Below are 23040 nucleotides of genomic sequence, written 5' to 3'. Positions count from 1 at the left end.
GGAAGTATTGAAGCTCAGCCTAGATGGGGCTTGGAACAACCTGGTGTTGTGGAAGGTTGGGACTGAATGATTTTAACGTCCCTTCCAAGCCAAAGCATTCTGTGATTCTGTGATAATGGAGGGGTCTTGTAGAGGGAGAAAAAGTGGGAAAAAAACCCAAGAGGTTTTTATAAGTTTCGGAATGTTGTTTTATGTGTAGGGAACAGGGATGGCAGGGCTGGGAGGAGGCAACAAGTTGTGAAATCCGCCAATATTTTATAAACTGTGCAAACTTCTAGCAAAAAGTAAAACCATTCCACAAAGAGCTGCAAGAGAATCCTTGAGAGAGTTGTGAAAATGTCAGGTTTTCACCTTTGGAAAGCTCATGGGGAGAAAAGCAGCACCTTTTACTGCATATCAGGTGTCTCCTCTGCAGTGTGCCATCCTGAAGGCAAACTGCCACCACTAGAAAACTTGGCAGAGGAGCTGCTGGAACAGGGAGTGCGTTGATGGTGGAGGTGATGAGTGGAGAGAAGATGTAGTAATTACTGTTCTACTACGTGCCTGCCTGTGCTCAGGAGGAGTGTGGGAGCAGGCTTGCAGAGGTGGTGGTGTTCAAAGACTGGTAGGAAGTGAGAAGTTTGTGCCTGTGTAAAACTGGTCCTTCAGATGTGCTTTTATGGTGAAACCGAGCAGCTTGAAGTTCTGTTGGTTGTTGTGGAAACTTTTTTTGTTTAAATGTAAAAAAAAAAAAAATAATAGCCATTTAAATGAAATAATAATTTTAAAAAAGGCCCATTATTTTCCTTTAGATGTGTCTTTCTCCTTAACCACAAACAGCTGGAAATTTGCACACAACAGCGACAGTAGGAAGGAACTCATTTTAATGGAATGTCTGCACTGCAGAGTGGCAGAATCAGGCTGAAAATACAGAAAAGCCAGGTTTTCAAAAATAATCCATGGTGATCAGGGTTCCTGTATGGTAGATTTCAGCATAAAACCCCTCCATACCAATGTTCATTCTGCCTGAAAAATGAAAACCTTTTGAGATATCTTACACTGGGGTTTCTCTGTGTTCCCTCCTAGGATGAAAAGTGGCAGGCAATGCCTTCTGTGGTTTTTATAGCCATGACTTCAACAGCACTGAATAAACACATGGAGTGGTTCAGATGTGGTGGCTGAAATGGAAAATTCTGATGTGGACAGCAGAAGCTTACTCAGAGGCAATTTATTTTTCTAATACATGGACCAAAAAAGTGCATCCCTGTGGAATGGGAGATGTTGCTCCTCTGAAATGGGTCTGTTCATGATCCTTCTTCAAACACTGGTTGAAATGGCTGTGGGGTGCATGATCAGTAGACAATTTGTGGGACAGCCTAAAGGTTATTAACCTTAAAGCACTGATGCATTGCAGGAAACCTGATGGATGCTCAGCCAGAATTTTTTTTCTTAAACCTGTAATATTTTTGGGGAGGGGGGGAGAGAGAATGTGTCCAAATTCTGACATGAGCTTGTGATGACAGCACTGGTCATGATGGTTTTATAAGATTTTCAAGGGTTATAATAATATTAAATGTTTGTAAGACATCTGATTTAGTCTTACTATGGAAAGCACTTTGAATTTAGGACAACCTGAATATTTACACTGTCTCCAAATGGGAATACAAGGCAAAGTGCAGGTAAGAACTGAATATTGTCACCAAACATTATTGTGAAGGTATGTGTGATGGTGAATTAAAACTTTGTAGGTTTAATTTCTCTTACCAGCTTTTTTTCATAGCTACTGAAAAAGTAGATTTAACATTATGGGCTGAAATTTTTCCATGTTACACCTCTGCAGTTGCATCTTTCAGTTCTTGAGACTCTGTAGCTTCTGAAATGAGTTTGGGAAAAAGTATGAGATTTGCCCATGATAAATACATTTACAAGTGTTCATTTAACAGTCTAGAGCTTCATCCTCTGGAAAACTGACAGGAACACAGCCTGAATTTTATTTTGGACAAGCCTTTGAAAGTTAGCATAATTAAGGAAGGTATAGGCTTTTGGAGAAAATGAAATAAATCCTTAAGCACGCACTGCAAGGAAAAGTTGCCCACTTCAGTCTCCAAAGACACTTTCTTGCATTGGATATGTTCAGTTCTCCCCCAGACCCAACCTACAGCCAAGCCCTGGAGGCTTCAATCCCACAGATATTCCCAAAGGTAGGTACAACTCCGGTTCCTCACAGCTGTGGTGACTCTGGGAGGTGAGAGGCTCCTTTCCAGGCTCTCAGCATTCCCACAATCTGTGTAGAGAAGCAGACAGAAGATACTTGAAATAGTTGAAGAAAGATGAGCAGGGCTGATGGACAAAGAGCAGTGCCAGAGGTGGACACAGGGTTGTAGGATGGACTGTTGTGGGAGGTTGGGAGCTGGGGTTTATAAATTACTTTAAGGAATGGCATGACAGGAAAACAGAAGAGCAGAGAACAATATTTGAAAGGGATTTCATATCTTGAGTCTCTGATCTTGCAATGTTGACACTCGCCTAATGTTGATGGGGAATTTGAAGTCCTTCAAGATGGTACAAACTGATAGAAAAATGAAATAAATTTTCCTTTAGCTCTGAGTGAGCATGGATATTTCTGGAGTGGGATTCAGCTGGCCTGCCTTGAAGCTCAGGATGAGATGAATGAGCTGAGTGTTTGTTTCTCTAGACTTTGGCTAAAGGACTTGACTCATTGACATTCAGACACTGAACTTCCAGAAGTCTGAAGCAAACTGGGAAGAATCCTCTGTGAATTTTGCCTTGAACTCAAAGCCCAAACAGGTACACAGCAAAATTTGTGTTCACATGCCTGTCAGTAGGGTTTGATTTTGCATCTTGAGGTGTAGCACTGTGCTCATTACACTCCATAAAAACACCCAGATACACTGGACTCACATAACAAAAAGGTTTAATTATAAAAAATTGAAAATAACTGCTAGGAGAGTGTTTCTCTTATGCCAATCATGTTGATTTAATATGGGATTAGTAACATTTCGAACTGTCCATCCCCCCAAAACCATTTTGTGTTAAAAGAGAGAAATTAGTCTTGCCAGAAGCGTAGAGAATTTCTATAATCCTGGCATCAATCACTCAATTCATCCAGTCCAGTCTTTGAGCAAGTCAAAACGTTGCAAAGCTTAAACACAGCATGGAGAATTGTTAATATTTATCTCCCACTTCACATCCCTGTTACGTCACTTCTGTGCAAAAAGATAAATGCTTCAATCAGCAACTGAGAGGAGAAAGAGAAGTCAAAAAGCAGGTGAAGGATGCTAAGAGAAGCTGAAGAAGTGAAGTCTGGCTCTTGCTTTGGAACATGACCTCTTGTTCTTTATATCACTGTGCTCTGCACACCCTGAGTCTGGCAGTGCTTGTAAGTAATTGCATGGAAAAAAAAAAAAAAAGCTTTTACTTCATTGTGTTTCAATAATTGTTCATTTCCTTGTGGGAGCAGATGGTCAGATACAGCTTTATTTTTTTTTTTTTTTTTAATGAGTTTCTTTTCTCTCTGTTTGCTTTGGATTCCAGTTAAACAAGGCAAGATGCAATGAAAAGTGTGAACAGCAGCAGAAGGGACCCACGTTTATATCAGTTTATTTCTCTGCTTTCTTATGACACCCTCAGTAAAGAGAAACACATAAAGAGAAACTCTTATTTTGTGTGTGTGGGCTTTGAAAGACAGTGACAAAGAAGAAAAAACTGGAGGAGGGCTGTTACACCAGATGAGTTTTGATAGAATTTTCTTTCATTTCAGATTCTGCAGGTTTTTTGTTACAATTTCATCTGCCTTGGTGGCAGCACTGATATTTTTTGGCATGTGAGCAGCTGAGATGCTGCAGGTAACAAAAGAGTGGAACCAGCAGAGATGTTTAGGGCAGATTTAGAAAGAGCCAAAGCCATTAAAAAGTTTGGAGGTCTCGGTGACATCTCACTTTGGACAGAGATTGGCAAACCAAGATCCAGGATCACACCAGTATCGGGAAAGGTTTGTGCAAATCAGGGGCAGGATATTATCTTTGCTTTTGAGAATAATCACATCTTCAGCATCTTCCTTTTGTCATGCCTCCTCTACATCCTTTCTTCTTTCCTGGGAATCTCTTCTCTGAAGGGACATTTCATGAGGGGTGGCACAGCAGCTTGGTTTTGTTTTCTTCATTGAGGAAAATAAACCGCTGTGAAACGGCTGAACAGACTTTTTACTGGTGTGAAACGAGATTCCTTTGTACCACCTGTGTGACAAACCCACTTCCCTGTAGTAGGAGTAGATCAGTGTGACTGTTCTTAAGTAGAATATCAGGATTCAGTGCTAATGGTTAAAAATATGACTGAAGGTCTCTGTAAGAACCTGCCCCATTTACCCAAGAGAAACAGAATTTTCTTCTACAAAGTTGGGTTGCTTACTATATTATTATATACTGATCAAAACCAAGTCTATGTGTTAGTGTAAAATGAAAACCAAGTCTATGTGTTAGTGTATAATGAAAACCTCCTAGCATGTGTTGCATATTAGAGGATAGATAAACAACCCTCATTTGAGTATAAAATCATGGAAAAGCAGCCCCCTGTTTTTGTTGTGGGTGTAATTTGTCCTTATGCTTTCTCTGGAAAACATGAACTCAGCTCCTGGAGAGGTTTGAAATGCTTAAGAAACCGACTCTCATCTCCTTAAACTGGGGGTCTGCTAGAGGAAAAGTGCTTTGAGGTGATAAATATACCTAAAACACAGCCTGGGAGTGGAATAAATCTTTCTATTTTATTTAACCTGAGTTTCTGTCATATCAGATCTGGCACTCAGTGTCTGCTCAGGCAGTGGTTAGGGCTGACTTGAAAATAAACTGTGACAGCACCTCCTAAGGTTGGTTCTTCTTGAAGGAAGAGGCAATAATTTAAATACCTGGTACTTGATCAGCCTCATCTTTTTATTTGAGATGCCTGTGCTAAATTAAGTGTTCTCACAGTCTGGAGACTTAGAAAGTAAAAGGAGAAAAAAAAGAATTTCCTGGAGTTTCCTGAACTGGTGAATGAGCCAAACAAGCTTTGCTCTTGCCATGAACATTTCAGAGAGCAAAGAGAATTTTGACAGGCAAAATCCAGCAATGCTTTTTGCCAGGAGAAATAATTTAGAATAGTGCAAATGGGTGCATTTCCTCCTGCTGAGGTTTTTCTGGGCACAGTTCACTGAACCAAGGGAGTGTTGTAAAAGAGATTTTCAGTAAATAGTTTGACTGTTTTTTCTACTGACTAATAAAGCTATTTCTTGCAATAGCTGTTATAAACCGTGGTTAGGGTATTTTCCTGCAGTTACTGTCCAGGGTGAGTACAAGGGGAGAAATAATATATGTTGGCATGAAAAGAGGCATCAAGACAGCAAAGCTTTTCGAGACAGATGCCATTTTTCTGTAATTCTGCCTCACATTGCATTTCTTAGTGGAGAGAAATGGAGGGTCTCTGTGGCAGGCACATTCTTCTCTCACTCAGGATTTTTCATAGAGGAGCACAGAGAGAAGAAAGAGAAAACAATTTCTATTTCTACTCCTTGTTTTCCCATGTGGAATGTGTTTGGAGAATTGTTTACCTGGGGTGATTGCTTGGTTGGATTCTGGTGAGGATTGTTTGAGCCTGATGGCCAATCCAACCCACCTGTGGCTGGACTCTCACAGAGGGTCACGAGTTGTGAGTGAGTTAGATATGGTAGTTAGAACAAGTAGGTTTGTAGTTTTAGTATCTCCTTTAAATAGTATGTTAATGTATTATAGCATAGTTATAATAAAGAAATAATTCAGCCTTCTGAACTGGAGTCAGACATCAGCTTTTCTTCCCACCGGGTTGGTTCACCTGTGTTTACAATAGGTCTCCCTAGACCCCCTGGTTTTACTGATCTGGATGAAATCCCTGGGGCATCCCACAGATCTCCTCCTCCTTGGGCAGAGTAATGTCTGTGTTCTGCTCCATCCATCCATCCATCCATCCATCCATCCATCCATCCATCCATCCATCCATCCATCCATCCATCCCTCTATCCATTCCTTATCCATCCATCCATCCATCCATCCCTACCGTCCTCTCACACACCAAACTCCATTCAGCCTGGAGAAGGAGCCCTGCTTTTCACTGCTGCCTTAAGCTGATCCATGGCACTGCTGTCTGCAAATCTGGCAGGAAAACCACATCCTCCTAAAAGTGCAGTAAAGGGGAAGCAGATGATCTTGCAGAGCATACATATGGAGATAATGACATTTTTAACTACCAGGGCCCAAACCCCAGAAAAACAAATGCTGTGTAATTAATCCAGTGCTCTCCAGCAGCCTGAGATCCTCAAATTTTTGGTCAATATGCAGTTCAAATGCTCTGCAGGCCAACAAGAGACATGGACATTAACATGGAGGGGAAACACCAGCTTATTGGAAAGGATACAGTCTGCCCTCTGAATGAACTGAAAGCCAGAGAGTTATTTTCCAAATTCCCTGAATATGAATCTTCCCTGGGTGGAAGAAAACTGAGCCATATGCCAGCCACCTGTTCATCATGCAAGTCTCATGCTAGGCTAATTTTCTGTTTTGTCTCTGTGTTTTTGTGTCTATATTCACACATGCAGAACACACCAGCACCAGAGGCCAGGGCATAGAGATAAAAGTCAGAGTGTCTCTGATCACAACTCATCTTTTGGGACTGGGGACAGAGGTTAAAGCTGTACAAGGCACATATTTTTTTAAATTTGTGTGAAATAGTCCTGTGTACTCCTGCCCAGTGGGTGCATCCTCACTAGTCTAGTCTGGGTGTAACAGCCTGGGCAGATTTTGTCCTTGGCTACCCAAAGTTCTCTGGATGCCTTCAGATCCTTCTGTGGTTCCCATATAAGTCTAAATAAGGACTAAAGAACTGAATGTCTCCTGCTATTAAAACCCTGGGTGTCACTTTTTTCTTTACACCATCATACCAAACCAACAAATGCTTTGGTGCAGAGTGCTTTTTTTTTTTCCCAAATAAAGGAGTTTTGCCTCCCACCCTGTGTAGAGGAAGGCAGATGGCAGAAGGGAGAGAACAGATTCACTCCTTTTGGAGTTAAGAGCTCTTTCAGGAGACAGGTTTGCAGTAATTGTCTGTGATTTCATGATGATGCTTCTTTGGAGGTTGGCAGGCCTTTGTCTGTGCACAGGTTCTGCAGCACTTCCTGCAGCACTGAGCCCTTCACTGATAAGAAAATTACCCTGACCAGGTGCAGTGTGCCTTTCTGGGGTCATACTTAACAGGGTCCAGCTAAAGTTAGGGTGTAAATGAATCCTGCACTCAAACTCAGGTTCTAGCAAAGAGATCTTTCATTATGAATGTAGCCAGAGGAATGTATAAACTTTCCAGCACAGAGGTGTAACTACCAGCTTGTGCAGAGACAGTAGCAGCCTTTGGATGGAAACCCTAAGCACTGTTCTATGTCCTTAAACCAGCCCTGTTAGATGCAAAAGTAGGTCTGGACTTAATGCCTGATAAGATCCCATCCAATATTCCTTCTAACTAATCCCCCAAAACTCTCCTCCCTGTAGGTTGCTGGGAATGTCCACCCAGAATGTGATTTTATGGTAGAGCTGAAGAAAAAGGAGGCTGAATGTCTGGAGGCCCCACAAGATCATGGAAATGCAACATCACCAGGTATCCATCCATGTGTGAGGGAGAGGGAAGGGACCAGAGTCAGGACATGGCCAGGCTGCCAAAGGACATGAGGGTTTTATTTATGGTCCCATGTGCTGTTGTCTTGTCAGCTCTACTTCCATCTACTCCCATTCCTTCCCATTCTTTTCTTTTTTCCAGTGTCCTTCACATTCAAATATGGACAGTCAATTTATCAGAGTGAATCCTTGTGCCCTTGTCCAATTCCTTGGCATCATGCTTGCTTGTTTGTGAGGGTGTGTTGATCTGATCTTTAAAAATAGGGCAACTCCTGAAGAGTTACAGTGATCTGATCCTTCTTCCATCCTCACTCTTCATTTATTGCATTCTTTCTGAAAACTCACCTCAGTCTAACACAGGGGTCTAACTAAAGCAGATTAAATAGCATTCTGGGGGTGTTTATTTCTCATAATAAAACCTGTGGCTAAACTATTTTTGTAAGATATGGAAGGGGTGGAGTGGCAAAGTTTAAAAAGGTTTGGGGTTTTATTTTGCTCAAATTTAACCATGCTTAAAAATATATTTCACTTTCTGCCTGAGGTTGCAAGAGAACTTGGGACAAATTGCTGTGCTGGCCAGAGGCAGATGCTGGAGAGATTCTTGCTTTACCATGTCCAAACATCCTTTTTCACTTCATGAAGGAGCCAGGTGATGTCCTACCATGGTTACTCCTGTTGTGTGTCTGGCAAGAACACTTCTAAAAAGGGAGGGTGAAGACAGAGAATTTCATGTTCCCGTGAGCTGGAACAGAGAAGTATTGCAAAGACTTTAGGAGGATCTGAGGGACCTTGGCAGTTCTCATATTTTAAGAATTATCCATAACTGGATTTGATTTCTGTAGTCTCTGATGAGGCCCTGGATCAAAAATATACTGAAATACAAGGAGTGATTCCTTGGTTTCCATGTGCTTTGGGGTCAGTTTGTTGTGTGAGTTGCCTACAAAGCTCATCTGCAGGTTGTTTAGGTCAGAACTTAAGCTTGGGGTTTCTTGAGATTTATGCTGTGATGGGTGTGGGATGAAATGAAAGGCAGAGGAATGAACAATGTGATTGTTCTTTAAGACCAAGGTTGGAGATACAAATCAGAATTTAGGCCTTGGAGCAGCACATGTGCTGCAAAACTGCAAACAAATGCCTTTGTGCCTGCTCCCAGTCTGGGTGAGCATGGCCAGTAACAAAATGTGAGCCCACAAGGAGCAAACCACCCTCCAGGAAAGACCTGGATTTGGCAGTCCCACAAGAAAAAGAAACTGCAAAGCCCAACCTCTGCCACATCCAACACATGCTAGTTATAAACGAGGGATAAGTAAATCCCTTTCATCTGTGCAGATTCATTTCCTGCCCTGGGATTCTCGACTTCTCCTTCATCTGACTCATAAATACTTTTTGTGGAAGCGTGCTGTCCCCGTGGAAGGGGCTGCTTATCCCAGCTTCTGATCTGCTAGGGAAGAGTAAGCCTCAGGGGAGGTGGGAATGAGAAGGGATGTGGTAGAAGGGTGAGTGCTGTGCGGAGCAGAAATTTATGGAGCAGTGCTTCCCAATCTTCTGCAGTGTGCCTGATATAATTCCTTCCTTAGTCCTTCCCATCACCTCTTCCTTCTCTCCCTTCTTCCCATTGTTTGTCTATAAATAAAATACAAAGTTTTGTGTCTGATGACCTGAATGTGCACAGGAAAATTGTCTTACTGACTCTGTGAGATGCTAATGATCCTCTCCTCCTGGTACAACTTTGTACCAGCCAGAGGTCTTCTCCTGGTTTTTATTTTCCATATTATCTTGTCCTGCATTGAGAAAATTAAATACTTCTTTTTCAGCTGGGATGATAAAAAGAAATTGCACAAAAAAGGGCTGGTCTGACCCATTCCCTCCCTACCATGTGGCCTGTCCAGTAGAAGATGAGATTCCTCTTGAAGAAGTAAGTTTAATTCCATAAATTTATGTGAATAGTGTGCTGATGTTATAGTATTCCTTTCTATTCCTGAAGGTCACTGCAGACGGAAACTCAGAAGAAGCTGAAATTTCTTTCTAAGTATGGGATATAATTCCAATTTTTACTCTGGCCACCTATTTTGTAAGATGACTGAGAATGTTTTATTATTCAGGTGTAACAAAGCCAGCTGCAAATGCACAAGTATAACAGACAAAGATGTAGCACAAAATGTTCAAAAAATTTGTATTAAGACATTTCAGTAATATCAGACACCAAGATGAATTTGTTGTATCACAGCATCTGTACAGAAAATATGCTATTAAAAGACCACTGTTCAAAATTTAGCAATATCTGAGGAAAAGAGTGGTTTTAGGTGTCTCATCCTGCATGAAATATCTAATTCAACAATGGAAAAAAAAAAAATCTCTGTAATCTCTGTAATGCAGATCAGAATTTGACATATTTCTTCAGCCAGATTTTCACTGTTGGTGATATCTTGAGGTTACAGGCACAGGGAAAATATAGTGCTTGATCCCTAATTAATAAGGATAAAATATGGTTCATATCACCATGGGGAGATTTTGCACAGCCTGCCCAGAGAAGCTGTGGCTGCCCCTGGATCCCTGACAGTGTCCAAGGCCAGGTTGGATGGAGCTTGGAGCAACCTGGGATAGTGGAAGTTGTCCCTGCCCATGGCAGTGGTGGGACTGGATGAGCTTTAAGATCCCTCCCAATGCATTCTGTGATGATTCCATTATTTTACCTTGAAGAAACTCCTCAGTTGTAGGTTTATCTGTTTAAGGAGTTGATTATTTTCTGTTTTACACGTCTGATTTGTTGCCAGCTATGGTCAGCCTAGCACAGTTTTGATGTTTCTCATGGAGTGATGCATCCAGACTTCCCGGCAAGCTTTGGAGCTCCGAGGTGCTTCAGTGAGCTCTGGCTGGAATTGTGCATAGTCAGGGATTTGGGTAATCCTACACAGCTCACAGTTCACCCACTAGATCCACCCCATTTAACTTCATCAGTCTCAAAAGAATACTGTGAAAGTCGGAGCTAATCTCTGCACCATGGATCTGTCTTAGTGCTTTGGTCAGAATCAGGTGGGAATTTTCCAGGGATATCTCTTGGCTGTCCCCACTTGCTGCATTCACACTGAGGCATGCTCTCAGAAAGGATAATCTGGTTTCTTATGGATAAAATTGAACTGGAAGGCAAACTCAGGGTGCAGCTGCTGTGCTCTGACCAATAATAGCAGCTCAGGTTACACTGTGGATAATCATAAATCTGCACACTTGGATGCAAAATCCTTGGCATAAAAGGTTTCACTCTACTAATCCAGGAGTTGGAAGTAGATGATGTTTAAGGTCCCTTCCAACCCAAACCAGTCGAGGATTTATGATTCTATGACCTCCTCTTTCTAAGGCAATGTAGTGATAGATCCTTTTTGTTGGTCACAGAAATCAATAAGGTCTCATTTTCTAAAGACTTGAATTGTCTTCTGAGAGTGTTTTCCTTCATTAATTATAAAAGAAAAAGGATGAGAAAAAACAGGTTTGTATTAAAAATTACACAGATCAGCCCTGTGGTCAGGTTCTTCTCATTCTACTACAGACTCATATTTAGGCAGCTAATTTTTAAGCACCTAAATAAATTAAATAAATGTCAGTCTTATAATGCATAAAGTTCCCCTTAAGGCTCCAAATGAGCATCTCCCCTTCCCCAAGTGAACTGTAGGAATGCACTGCACAGCTGTGCAGATTTTAGGTTGTAAAAGCATTGAAATGGGACCCAAGAGACAGATCATGTTAGACTGGAGTTAGATTTGCAGCCTAGAGCTTATTCATTCTGTTTTCTGCTTTCATCTGAGACAGCTGAAGTCAACTTATCCTCACTCAGAGATTGTGTCTGATAGAGGAGCCACTTAAATTGAAATGGATTTTGACTGGCATTCCAACTGAGCAGCAGTTGAGTTTGGCAGCAAGAAAAGCAGAGGAAAGAAACAACCCCAGGAAAAAAAAAACAAAAAAACAAAAAAAACCAACCCACCAGAGCACAATAAAAATTGAAAGCAGGAATAGACAGCAAAAATGGAAGTAAGGAAGCAGAGGAAAGTGGAGAAAAATAGAGAAAGGCTGAGAGAATTCTGTATTCACCATGCTGCCAGCAGCATTGTCCTGCTACTGCTGGGGAGAAAACACGGTATAGAACACAGCATTTATAAAAATTGCATAAGATTTTGAACAATGCCTTTTTGAAGACTGGTGTGGGTTTTTATGGTTTTGTGAGTGAGCTTCAAACGACCCTGATCAAGCAATACATGTTTCAGCATCAGATTGGGCTGTATCCACACAACTATGGAATGGGACTACACAAAAGAAACATAATTAGTGATTTAAGTTGAATTTTGCTGCGGGATTTGAAGAGGGGGAAAAAGGCAGTCAGGGACATCTAGTGAATGGAAGCACCAAACAAAGCAAAATTGACAGAATCAGTAAAAAAGCTGTCATTTAACAGCAACTTGTGTGACAAATCATTCTCTTTTCTAGCAATCCTACTTTTCTACTATAAAGATCATCTACACTGTGGGATACAGCGTGTCCATCACCTCCCTCATCATTGCTGTGACAGTTCTGATTGCATTCAGGTAAAGGTGTCCTCTAACCTCAATTCTTTTCACAGTTTTTAATTTCTTAGACTGTGGAAGACAGCATTAGACATAACAAAATAACACAAATAGAAATTCAGGCGAATAAGAACAAAAAATTCCAGCCATGCTGGTTAAATAATATGAAACTGAAGCTGGGAATTAAAAGACATCAGAGAGAGACAGGAATAAGAAGATTCAGATCTTGGAAATAAACCCTGGCTGTCTCTTGGCAAAACTCAGCAACTCACTTTGATCCTGAAGAGCCAACAGAAAAATTTACTTGCTTTAGGCTGGAATCAAGATTTTTTTCATAAACTATGCATGCGTGCCTGTTATGGCTCCAGGGAATTTTTAATAAGAATATACACAAAGGACTTGATTCTGAAAGAGTGTTCCTATAGCATTTTATAGATTACTATTGAAACATTTACCACTAAAGACATGTTTTAAAGTTAGTTTCAGAATTTTGTCACATTTGGTGAGAATTCTTTCTTACCGAATTAGGTATTTTATACTTATTTTATAGGTATTTTCAGGTCTAATTAAGAATATTTAACATATTTTATCATTTAATGTAGATTTAATGTTTGCCACCACGTGGGATTTATTTTATTAATTTTTGTTTATTTCTTGTATTTCTGTGAGATTAAAAAAAAAAGAAAAAAAAAAAAAGGCAGGAGTTTTATTATTATGTTGTGAGAATCAGGGTTCTCTAGGGAAAGTTTCTTGACCTCTGCTGGTTCCTAGTTCATGTCTGGAAGCCACCAGATATGTTTATTGACATCCACTCTGACCTCAGGAAAACAAACCAGCCCAAATGAGGGGGAAGAAAGAAACAATGGACATAAGGAGACGTAGTAATAGGGAGGAAAAAGTCATAATTAACAATGGGGTTGACATTTGAGGTCAGCAATAAAATTCTGCACACTCTAGGTGAACTTTCAGATTAGGTGACCCTCTGATTGTTGAGTCTGAATAGAATTTGGCTTTTAGTGGAACTTTTTGATTATTGACTCAAATCTTCATCTCCAAATAAAAACATGACTCCCTCAAAAAATCTGTATATAATAACAGCAAAATTTTAATCTTTAATTAAATTTAAGGTAGAGGTGTAAATTGAATTTAAAGTAGATGTGTACATTGAATTTAAAATAGATGTACCAAATTGTTTTAAAGCTCTTCTGTGCTTTTACTTAATTCATCAAAATAATTTTGACAAAGTAAGGCAGAAACTATAATCCTGGTTAACAAGTCAAGAGATTAAGGTGTAGATTGTGGCTGATTTGCTTCACACGAGGAAGTTTTCTGCCTCTCTCTGAAAGAGCTCAGAGGATCAAAATGTTCTTCCTAAATGTGTCTGGAAGTACCTGAGATAAAACATGGGCTAATTGCTTATTTTAATTACTGCCAGCACAAGTAAGTTAATTACCTCAGAGGGACCTCTCTTCTTCTCTTCCAGGAGGCTTCGCTGTCCCAGGAATTATATCCACGTACAGCTCTTTTTTACATTCATCTTAAAGGCTATTGCCATTTTCATTAAGGATGCTGTCCTTTTCCAGGAGGAAGGCATTGATCACTGCAGCTTCTCCACAGTAAGCACATATAAAGCAGGATATTGTGGTATTTGATGTTTTTATGTACCATTTATTTATGGTTTCACTTTTCTTCTCTCTTTTTTACTACTTACTGGGGCTTTTTTTTTCCCCTTCTAACCTGGTAATGAAAATTATATAATTCTTCAATTCAGTATATTTTACTTCCATAAATTATGCCCTCCTATATTCTTATAGCATCAATTTGTGATGTTGTAGTACTCTAAATGAAATTTGGACTTGCACATAGCAACAAAGTTGTATCATTACACTGTTATGTTTCAATAATCTGGAGCATAAAATTGAAGATCTCTGAGTACATCAAAGAACAACTTTTAAAGCTTATTCTTCTGGAAATGTTGGGTTTCCTGTTCTGGTTGGAAGCTCTGATCTGTAAACCACAAAGCACTCAAGGTACCAGACAATGAATTTAGCATTCATCTAGCCCCAGATCTCGGCAGTGGTTTTCAAGCAGAGGTTTATGGGATGGTTCTGCACTGCTCACAGCCACACAGAATTTTAGAGCCGAGCATAAGGAGAAAAATGGGTCCTTGAACCTTTATTCAAGGAGCATTTGACACTGAAGGTACACTCAAAGCAGTGAATTTGTGAGAACTCACATGCTCTGGAGCCCAAGTTACATTTCTAACACAGAGATAGAAAGCAAAATGCAGAGGGGATTCCAAGGCCTTATGATGGCTATAGCCTTACTTCTCAGAAATCCATTTCACATTTGAAGCCCTCAGTTTAACCATCAGTTAATAGTGAGATCTTGTTCTTGGTAGAACTCAGCCAATATTACAGATGTCTACCTCATGGTCAAACCAAAGAGATGTATCTCCAAGCAATGCCTAAACTGTGACTTTCCTGTTCCCCAGACTGAATGCAAGATCTCCGTGGTTTTCTGCCACTACTTCATGATGACCAATTTCATGTGGCTGCTGGTGGAGGCTCTCTACCTCAACTGCCTGCTGCTCTCATCCCTGTCTCATGGAAGGAGATATTTTTGGTGGCTGGTTCTCTTTGGCTGGGGTAGGCACGGATTTTACAGGAAATTAGTAAAAGGCAAGGTGTGAAACGAGGCTGTGCAGCCTGGAGAAGATAAGGCTTCACAGAGACCACTGAGCAACTTCCAGGGGGTACAGGAAAGCTGGAGAGGGATTTTCCCAAGGAATGGAGTGATGGGACATGGAAATTCTGAATTGTGAGGGTGGTGAGGCCTTGGCACAGGTTGCCCAGGGAGGCTGTGAACTCCCCGTGCCTGGAAGCGTCCAAGGCCAGGTTGGATGGGGATCTGAGCAACCTGCGACAGTGGAAGGTGTCCCTGTGGGCTGGAACCAGGTGATTTTTAAGGTGTCTTCTCCCCCAGGCCATTCTATGACTCTATGATTCCATGATTCCATGGTTCTGTGACTCTATGATTCCATGATTCCATGGTTCTATGACTCTATGATTCCATGATTCCATGGTTCTATGATTCTATGACTCTGGTTCTATGGTTCTATGATTCCATGATCATTCCAATTAAAAGTACTGGATGTGGAACCCAATTGACCTAACTAAAGTACCTAACTTGGGTGTTGCTTCCATTTTATTTTTATGTACATATTAGCCAGAAGCAATCAAGTTTTTTTATGGCAATAAACCCCCTCTGAAAGGGGTGGAAAATCATTTATATTTGAGAATGCACAAGGAGACATCCTCCAGTCTTAACCTTCTTCACCCCACTGAAAACATGGTCACCTCTAAGGAGCTATCACAAACACCAGAGTTCAGTGTGCCTTGCTCCTGTTTGTGCAGAATGGTTACACAGGTTGGGAAAGGGAATTGTTTTTTCCTAAGCAGGAATTAATTTATTCCTGGTATTTTTACAGCCCATCTTTTGCACTGAGGTATTGTTTGAATGAAGCAGCTCTGTCCAATAAATAACAAAACAGGCAGTGAAACAGCAACATCTCCCCTCTGATTTTGTTGTTGTGTGGAATAAATGGAATTGTTCAGACTTAGAAATCTGAAATCAAGTGGGTGCCCACAGAGAGTTGCTGTGGGAAGGAAAAAGCAGAGCACTCCTCTATGGCAGGTGAATGCACTTGGCCAGAGGAATTTTTTGTTGCTTCAGGGAGGGAAATCCATGCCTGTTGCCACCAAAGATTAAGCTAGGCCTGACAACTCAGCAAACAGAAGCACTTTTTGTGTTTTAGGGACTGTATTTAAAGCAATTCCTGTTACAGGAACTGACCCCAAAAGGTAATTCCAGCTCTCAAAAATTATTGATCTGCATCATTGCACCAGAGTTTCAGTGGACAAGGCTTGAATTAATTATACCTTATTTTAAAATGTCTGACAGGTTTTCCAACACTTTTCACCCTTATATGGATATTGACAAAATTCTACTTTGAAGACACAGCGTAAGTCATTGTTTCCCACATTATTCTATATTTTTGGGTTATATTATTAATTGACTGCCATGATTACATATGTATGTCTTTTTCTAAACTTACTATCATATTCACAGATGCTGGGATATTAATCAAGGCTCTCCTTATTGGTGGCTAATCAAAGGACCAATAATAATTTCTGTGGGGGTAGGTACTTCTGAGTTTGCTGATATTACTAAGAAGAAAAAAAGGCTTTTGTATTAAAATTGGGTTGCTGTTTGCTGAGTTGTAGGAAGAGAAATGGTAAATTCCTACTGTTAACTGTCTATGTCCAATGCAAACTAAAAAGTTTGTCTTTCAAACAAATTAAAACTTTCCTAGAATTGTCTGTTTAGTTGAAATTTAATAGCAAGTGAGTGGACTAAATACTCCTTATATTTGAAAACAAAATTTTAGCATAAGAGTTCAGAATCAGCCATAAATTTTAATACAAAACTTTCAAGGGAAATAAGTTTCTGTTCAGAGCTGACAACTGATAACAGCTCTTGAGCCTGGCATTTATTAAATAAACTGATGGGCTTTAAATGATTATCATAAATGTTTACTCCCACAAGTCATTAAACCCAAGCAGTGTTTGAGAAAGCAGTTAATGGATGACCTTAAAGTCAGCTATAAAAGCCTTGATTTAATTGGAGGACCGATGCATGCAAAGGAGGGGTTTGGAATCACAGAATGCTTTGGATTGGAAGGGACTTTAAAGATAAACACAAACAATGTGAGTGAAGAATCTCAAGTTGAATTCTGATCAGAGATCACTGGGTTTCAATAAAATATTTCACGTCCTTCTACCTCTGTTATTTCTTCGGCTGGAATTCACATCGAGCATCACTAATGGATAGAATGAGGTTGGACCCTCTGGTAAAATGAGGACATTCTTAGACAAAATTAAACATTCAGCCTCATCTAAGGAAGAGCTGGTGTGTACAGACACTTAAAAAATGTATGGGGAGAATCCCTTTGGTCGTGGAAAGCTGAGCAGCCTCACAGACTTTGCATAAAGCTGTGCCAAATTACAACTGTAGAAAAATCGATTTGCAAGTCAGGATTGACCCTAACTGCTTTGGAGCTGAGCTAATGCGCCTCAAGGGCTCCTTCAGAGCCAATAAAGGGAAATATGCACTTTTGGCAAGTGATTCACCTGATTGAAAACAAATATCTACCCTGGGAGGAGGTGACCTGCCCCCAAGCCCACCTGAGGCTCTATTAACTCTCCTGGCTGGTTTTCCACCCACTGCAAAGGCAGAACAGGGTGATCATCTCTGATGGAAATATCTCATTGCAGAGGTATTTAGGCAGAAAAATTCTACTAATAGCACCCAGAGAGATCAGCCAGAATTTAATGCAATATTTGTCTCTAAGGAGAATCCAACTGATTTGAGCTACAAAAGGTAAAGGAGAGTCACACAAGATAGTGACGAAAATATTTTGCTGAACAAAGTGAAATTCTCAAGTTTTCATCTTCAGCCATTTTTTCAAGCAGGAATGCAACTTATTTAAATACTTGAGTGCTGCAAGCAGGAATAGCATTAATGACCTTACACTGAAACCACAGAAATTACATTGTAACTAAAATTAAAAAACAACAACAAAAACAACCCACCAGATTTTCACTGCAAAGTTTTACATCAGAAATTAACCTTGTCTTTTTCTTCTCTCCCACCCCTCAAATGTTGTGAACAGGTCAATTTTGTCCTATTTATCAACATCATCAGAATTTTGCTGAAAAAACTAGACCCTAGACAAATCAACTTCAATAATTCTTCTCAGTACAGGTGATGTATGGAATAATTTTTTTAAACTCAATTATTTTAATTATAATAATAAAAAGTTATGTTGTCTTTTCTAAACAGAGAAGTACTTGCTCAGTGTCACAGACAGGCTCAGTTTAATTGGTATTAAATTTTAAAATTCCCAAACTTATCCCATTCCAAAGGAAAATAGTCAAAGGGTGAGACTCTAGTCACCTCATATTGGCCAATGGGATGTATTCAAATCAGCTCAGATGTCTGCCTTCCAATTAAAATCAACGGGGAGACAACTAAATTAATTGAATTGGCATTAAACCTCTTATTTAGGACAGGAAAAATTATCCTGTATTGCTGCCTTTCTCTGTATGAGAACTGTAAAGGAAACCAGCATATTTATTTCTATGTTATACATATTTTTATATATACTAGTTTCTTTTTCACTTCTGCTCACTACTGTGGCACACTGAGCGCATTATTTTTTACTTAGAAAAATAATATCGCCTTATTTCTTCTCATCTCCTGTGCTAGACGTCTCTCAAGGTCAACTCTGCTTCTAATTCCTTTATTTGGAACCCATTACATTGTCTTCAACTTCCTCCCAGAATACACCAGCCTGGGGGTTCGGCTTTATTTGGAGCTCTGCATTGGATCTTTTCAGGTAGAATTACCACAGATCCTTTGGTTTCTTCTTACCAGTTTTTCTCTTTTAGCCTTGTGTCCTCATGACAACAAGAATTGCACAAAAAGAATCCTCGGATCCTGAAACCAGTGTCTGCTCACAAAGTTCCTGGTGCTGTGCTGAGTTAAAATGTCTGAAGAGGTGACAAATCCTACCTGGCTCTAGGCTGGCCTCCAGATTTTACAAATACAAAATTTCAGATAAATGTGTAAATTGGATGGGGGGCCAAAGTCAAGCGTGGAAAATCTTCCTTGATACCAGTACTTGTCCACCTGCCTTCCCTGACTTCACTAACAAATTCAAGCTAACTTGGGTTGATTTAAATCCTCCAGAGGCAAAGTTGCAGGTCCACCCCCCTTGCTAATTGATAAAGAATAAATTGATAATTAAACATAAGCATCAAGCAGTGCCTGGTGCGTGCACCAGCCCCACACAGGCTGCTGTCCCAAGGAATGCTACATCCCTTCCCCTCCTGCAAATGCCTCCCACTGCTCTGGATTGGCACACAGGGCATGGACAGCTTGAGGAGCTGGATGCCAACAAGAAAAGCTCCTGCTCTGATGTCCCCTCCAGGTGGTTTTGCTCCCTGAGTTATGAGCTGGGCAGGACCCAATTTCCCTTTGCTTCCCTCCCGTTCCCTGTGCTGCACCTCAGTCCAAAGCAGCAGCTGTGGGAATGCCTCCAAACCTCCCCAGGGAACAGATCTCTCCCTGGATGATTCCAGGGATTGTTCATTGGATGGTTCTCAGGGAGCACTACCATCCATCCATGAGTTTTGTGCTGGTTTATTCCTCTTGAGGATTGAATCCATTGTGTCAGTCCTGCCCAACAAACCCTGTCCATCAATCCCAACCCTCTGTACAGGGAGGGGACCTTCACTGAGTTAATGAATAGTTAATGAATAATTAAATGGAATAAAAGGTTGAGGTGTTGAGCCAGGATCTGGTCATGTAGGTCCTTTGACCTCCTAGGATTTGTCCTGGATTTACCTCAGTTCAGAATCTTAACAAATACATTCAATAGGCCAGAATTTGATCTCATCCGGTAGTCTACAAAAACACAGAATCTGACTGGAGAGCTGTGTGAGCTCCATCCATGGATCTCCTTCTGCAGTCTCTGTTTTACTTTCTTTAGAGTGCATAAAGAATCAGCTGTCAGCGTGCTGGGCTGGAGAGTGGGCCACACTTCCATAATCATCAGTCACAGTTGTGAATTCATAGCATGGGACTGATTCTGGTGAAATGCCACTAACCAGGTGTTTATCTTTAAAGCTGTTCAGCTCTATTGGAGATCCATAAATTATCTTTCAACTTCCAGCAATCTCCCACCTATAGTGATGCTCACCAATTCACATACCATGAAGTCAGATAATGTAACTGGGTTTTTCAGACTGTCTTAACCCTCAAAACTTTTTCTTCTGGTCTTTTTCAGGGGTTTATTGTGGCAGTTCTCTATTGTTTCCTGAACCAAGAGGTAAGGAAACTATATCAGATATATCTTCTACAATATTGCATTCAGTGGCAAATATATAGTTAACAAGCAGTTTCATACAAAAAATAACCAAATCTTTCATTTTCTTATGACTGTTATGTGGGTAACAATGTTGATGTATTTCATTTCAATGATCTTCATGGGAATGAAGCCATCTAGTGGAGAAATAAACTTTTACTACTTTGCTATTCTGTCAAGTATTTTTCATCCTTTCTGCACATTTTTGTCCTATAGCAGGGCTTGGAAAACCCCTGCTAAGTCCAGATATGAAAATACAACTTTCTTCAGTGATGCAGAGAGATCTCCATTTACTAAATGGAGATCTATATTTAAATTGGAAGGAATTTAAATGCATACCTTTGCCCAATAGTGATTTTTTTTTTTTTTAGTATTTTTAATAGTCTCATGAAGCATCTCAGTATTTCTTCATGTTAAATGAAAATCTGGTTTTCTGTTTAGAATGTTTAAGTCAGAATTTTACTGTAAAATTTGGGTAAAATTCTGCTAAATCTGTTTTTCTGTTTAGAATGTTCAAGTCAGAATTTTAGTGTTGATGGGAGAGGAGTCTTTCCTTTTACCTTAGTGTCCAGGTCCATTTACACAGTCTAGATGTGATAATAATGCATCTTAAAGGAATTATACAGAAAACATTAAAATTTATCCTCCACATTTTAGAATATGTTGAAACTCTGGAATTTTCCCTCATTTTCTGACTCCAGAGTAGCTGAGATTGCTCCTTTGGAATATGACTGGGATTCAGTTTCAGACTAACACCCTGCAGGATTCTGTCTGCAGCTCCTGAAAAGGAGACTCCTGTTCCATATATGCCCACCCTTTTCCCCAGAAAGGGCATCCCTGGAGTGTCAAAGATGTGTTTAGGAGATGAATCTCATCCCTGACCACTCTAGACTCCCTGGACTGTATTGCTAAACCTTCAATTTCCAGTTTAAAGTTTAAAGTCAAGGGCTGATTAAGCTTTCAAACAGTATTTAGTCACCTACATGCGCCATGGGCCAAACTTCCTGAATTCTATCAGAAATTTCTGAAATATTAAATTAAATGGTTTTAAATATATTAACATTTTTAGCCTTTTGGTTGAGTTTATGGCCATGAATTACTGGCTACTCTAATGATGTTTGTGTTTAGATAAAAATCCTGTCATTAGTTTGTTAATAACCCTAATCCCTTCTAACCACAGACCACAGCTTCACATCCAGCTCGACCTCCCAGACACACAGCACTTCCATACAGAAATTCCCTTCCTATTAAACATCTGGGGAGGCACATTCCTAACAAGAATCAGATGTGACAGGAGGATTTAGTGGGTGGCCTGGACCCACTTTGTGCTCCTGTGAACATGCCACTACAAGACACACAATGACACAGCTGTCAACAACACACAGCAAATGTCTCCTGACTGCTGTTGGCTTTCCCCTCATCATCTCAAATGCCAAAGCAGCATTATTTCCCAGCCACAAATTGGTGAATGCTGATTAAGAAACTTGCTGCAGATTATACTTTTCTAGAAGCAGATGGAACCAAGACAACATCCTTTAGCAACTGAGAAAGAGCAGGCAATGTGGAGAAAATATATTTAATTGTGTAGGCTACGTTGGTGAGATTGATGGTAGAATAAATATTCATGGGAATATTAAAAAAAAAAAGGAGAAGGTATATGAAAAAAGCTAAGATATTTTGGTAATGGAGAAAATGGTTTATAGTGCTAGAGACCTCAAGCTTAGTACTGACAGAACTTCAGGAGTATTCATCAGTGCAGAAAGATGGCCATGCTGAGACAGGATTCTACTTCCTATCAGCTAAAAAGGAAACTTGACTTGGACAGAGATGTCTAAAAACTTTATTCTTTTCTAGCCCCTCTTTCTGTCCTGCTTCTTTCCCACTGTCTGCTTCCCAGCAAAATCCAACCACAAAAGAGCCTTTTCCTTTGTTCCTGAGGTGCAAACGGAAATCGGCCGGAGGTGGCACGGGAAGAGGCGCGGGCTGGTGCCAGTGTGGAGGAGGACCAGGTGGACTGTGCCCTCCAGCTCTGGGGTGAAAATGACCACATCTGTGTGCTGAAAATGGCCTCAGGCTCTGGAGGGGAAAAAACCCAACCAAACAAGCAAAATTTTACCAAACATATTTATTACAGTTTATCCTGAGCAAATTGGTGGAGGATCCTTCAATTCTGACCCATGGGGCTTTTTTCTGCAGGACAAGCATTGCAGGGACAGATTAAACCCTGACTGATCTTCTAAAACAAAATAACCCTCTCAGTGATAACTTTGCACCACAGCAAATATAAAAATCACTTATTCTGGTTCATTTCTACACTTTCACTGATAGAGCACAAAGTATTTATGAATGGACACCAGCAGCACCCTCCAGTGACACCATAGATGACCACCTCTGGAAAACAGAATTCAATTCTAATTTAGTGGGAGCTGGAGTCTATCCAGCTTCTTCAAGCTTTGTTCCATGGTTTGATTCCACAGACATATAAATAAGAAGCCCAAAGTCTTGCTGAACTGCGTCACAAAAAGCCCTTTTATGTTGTCTTTTTACATTGTCTCTTTAGAAGCAAAAAGATTCAATTTCGCCAGAAAACACTCTCAGGTTCTGATGTTATTTCAAGAGTTACAGGTAAGAAAATTTCTGACAGCCAAGTAGCAGGAAAGGGAGACATTGGGAAGGCCAAGGCTCCATATGATAATCATTAAGGAAATTCTTTGCAAGGAAATGAAAAGAAAAAACCAACTTTTGCAGAGAAAGAGAATGAGACCCCCAGGAGATGGGCTGGGAGACTGCTGGGAATATTGCAAAATATTTTCTTATGTATGACTGT

The 23040-nt window shown here is 40.3% G+C and overlaps 1 protein-coding gene across 1 annotated transcript; it reads left to right on the top strand.

Moving 5' to 3' along the window:
* Positions 1–3322: 3322 nt before the first annotated feature.
* GHRHR (growth hormone releasing hormone receptor) lies at positions 3323–22430 on the top strand. The gene is made up of 13 exons (XM_053980630.1): positions 3323–3379; positions 7545–7650; positions 8209–8316; positions 9482–9582; positions 12147–12244; positions 13707–13839; positions 14718–14871; positions 16187–16247; positions 16355–16424; positions 17958–18049; positions 18554–18683; positions 20136–20177; positions 22152–22430. Exons 1-13 carry the CDS (start codon positions 3323–3325, stop codon positions 22272–22274), a joined length of 1275 nt encoding a protein of 424 aa, XP_053836605.1. The 3' UTR covers positions 22275–22430.
* Positions 22431–23040: the final 610 nt, after the last annotated feature.

Source organism: Vidua macroura, chromosome 1 (genome assembly GCF_024509145.1).
Source record: "Vidua macroura isolate BioBank_ID:100142 chromosome 1, ASM2450914v1, whole genome shotgun sequence".
NCBI lineage: Eukaryota > Metazoa > Chordata > Aves > Passeriformes > Viduidae > Vidua > Vidua macroura.
The sequence above is the reverse complement of the archived record's forward strand: the minus strand, read 5'-3'. Positions and strand labels throughout refer to the sequence as shown.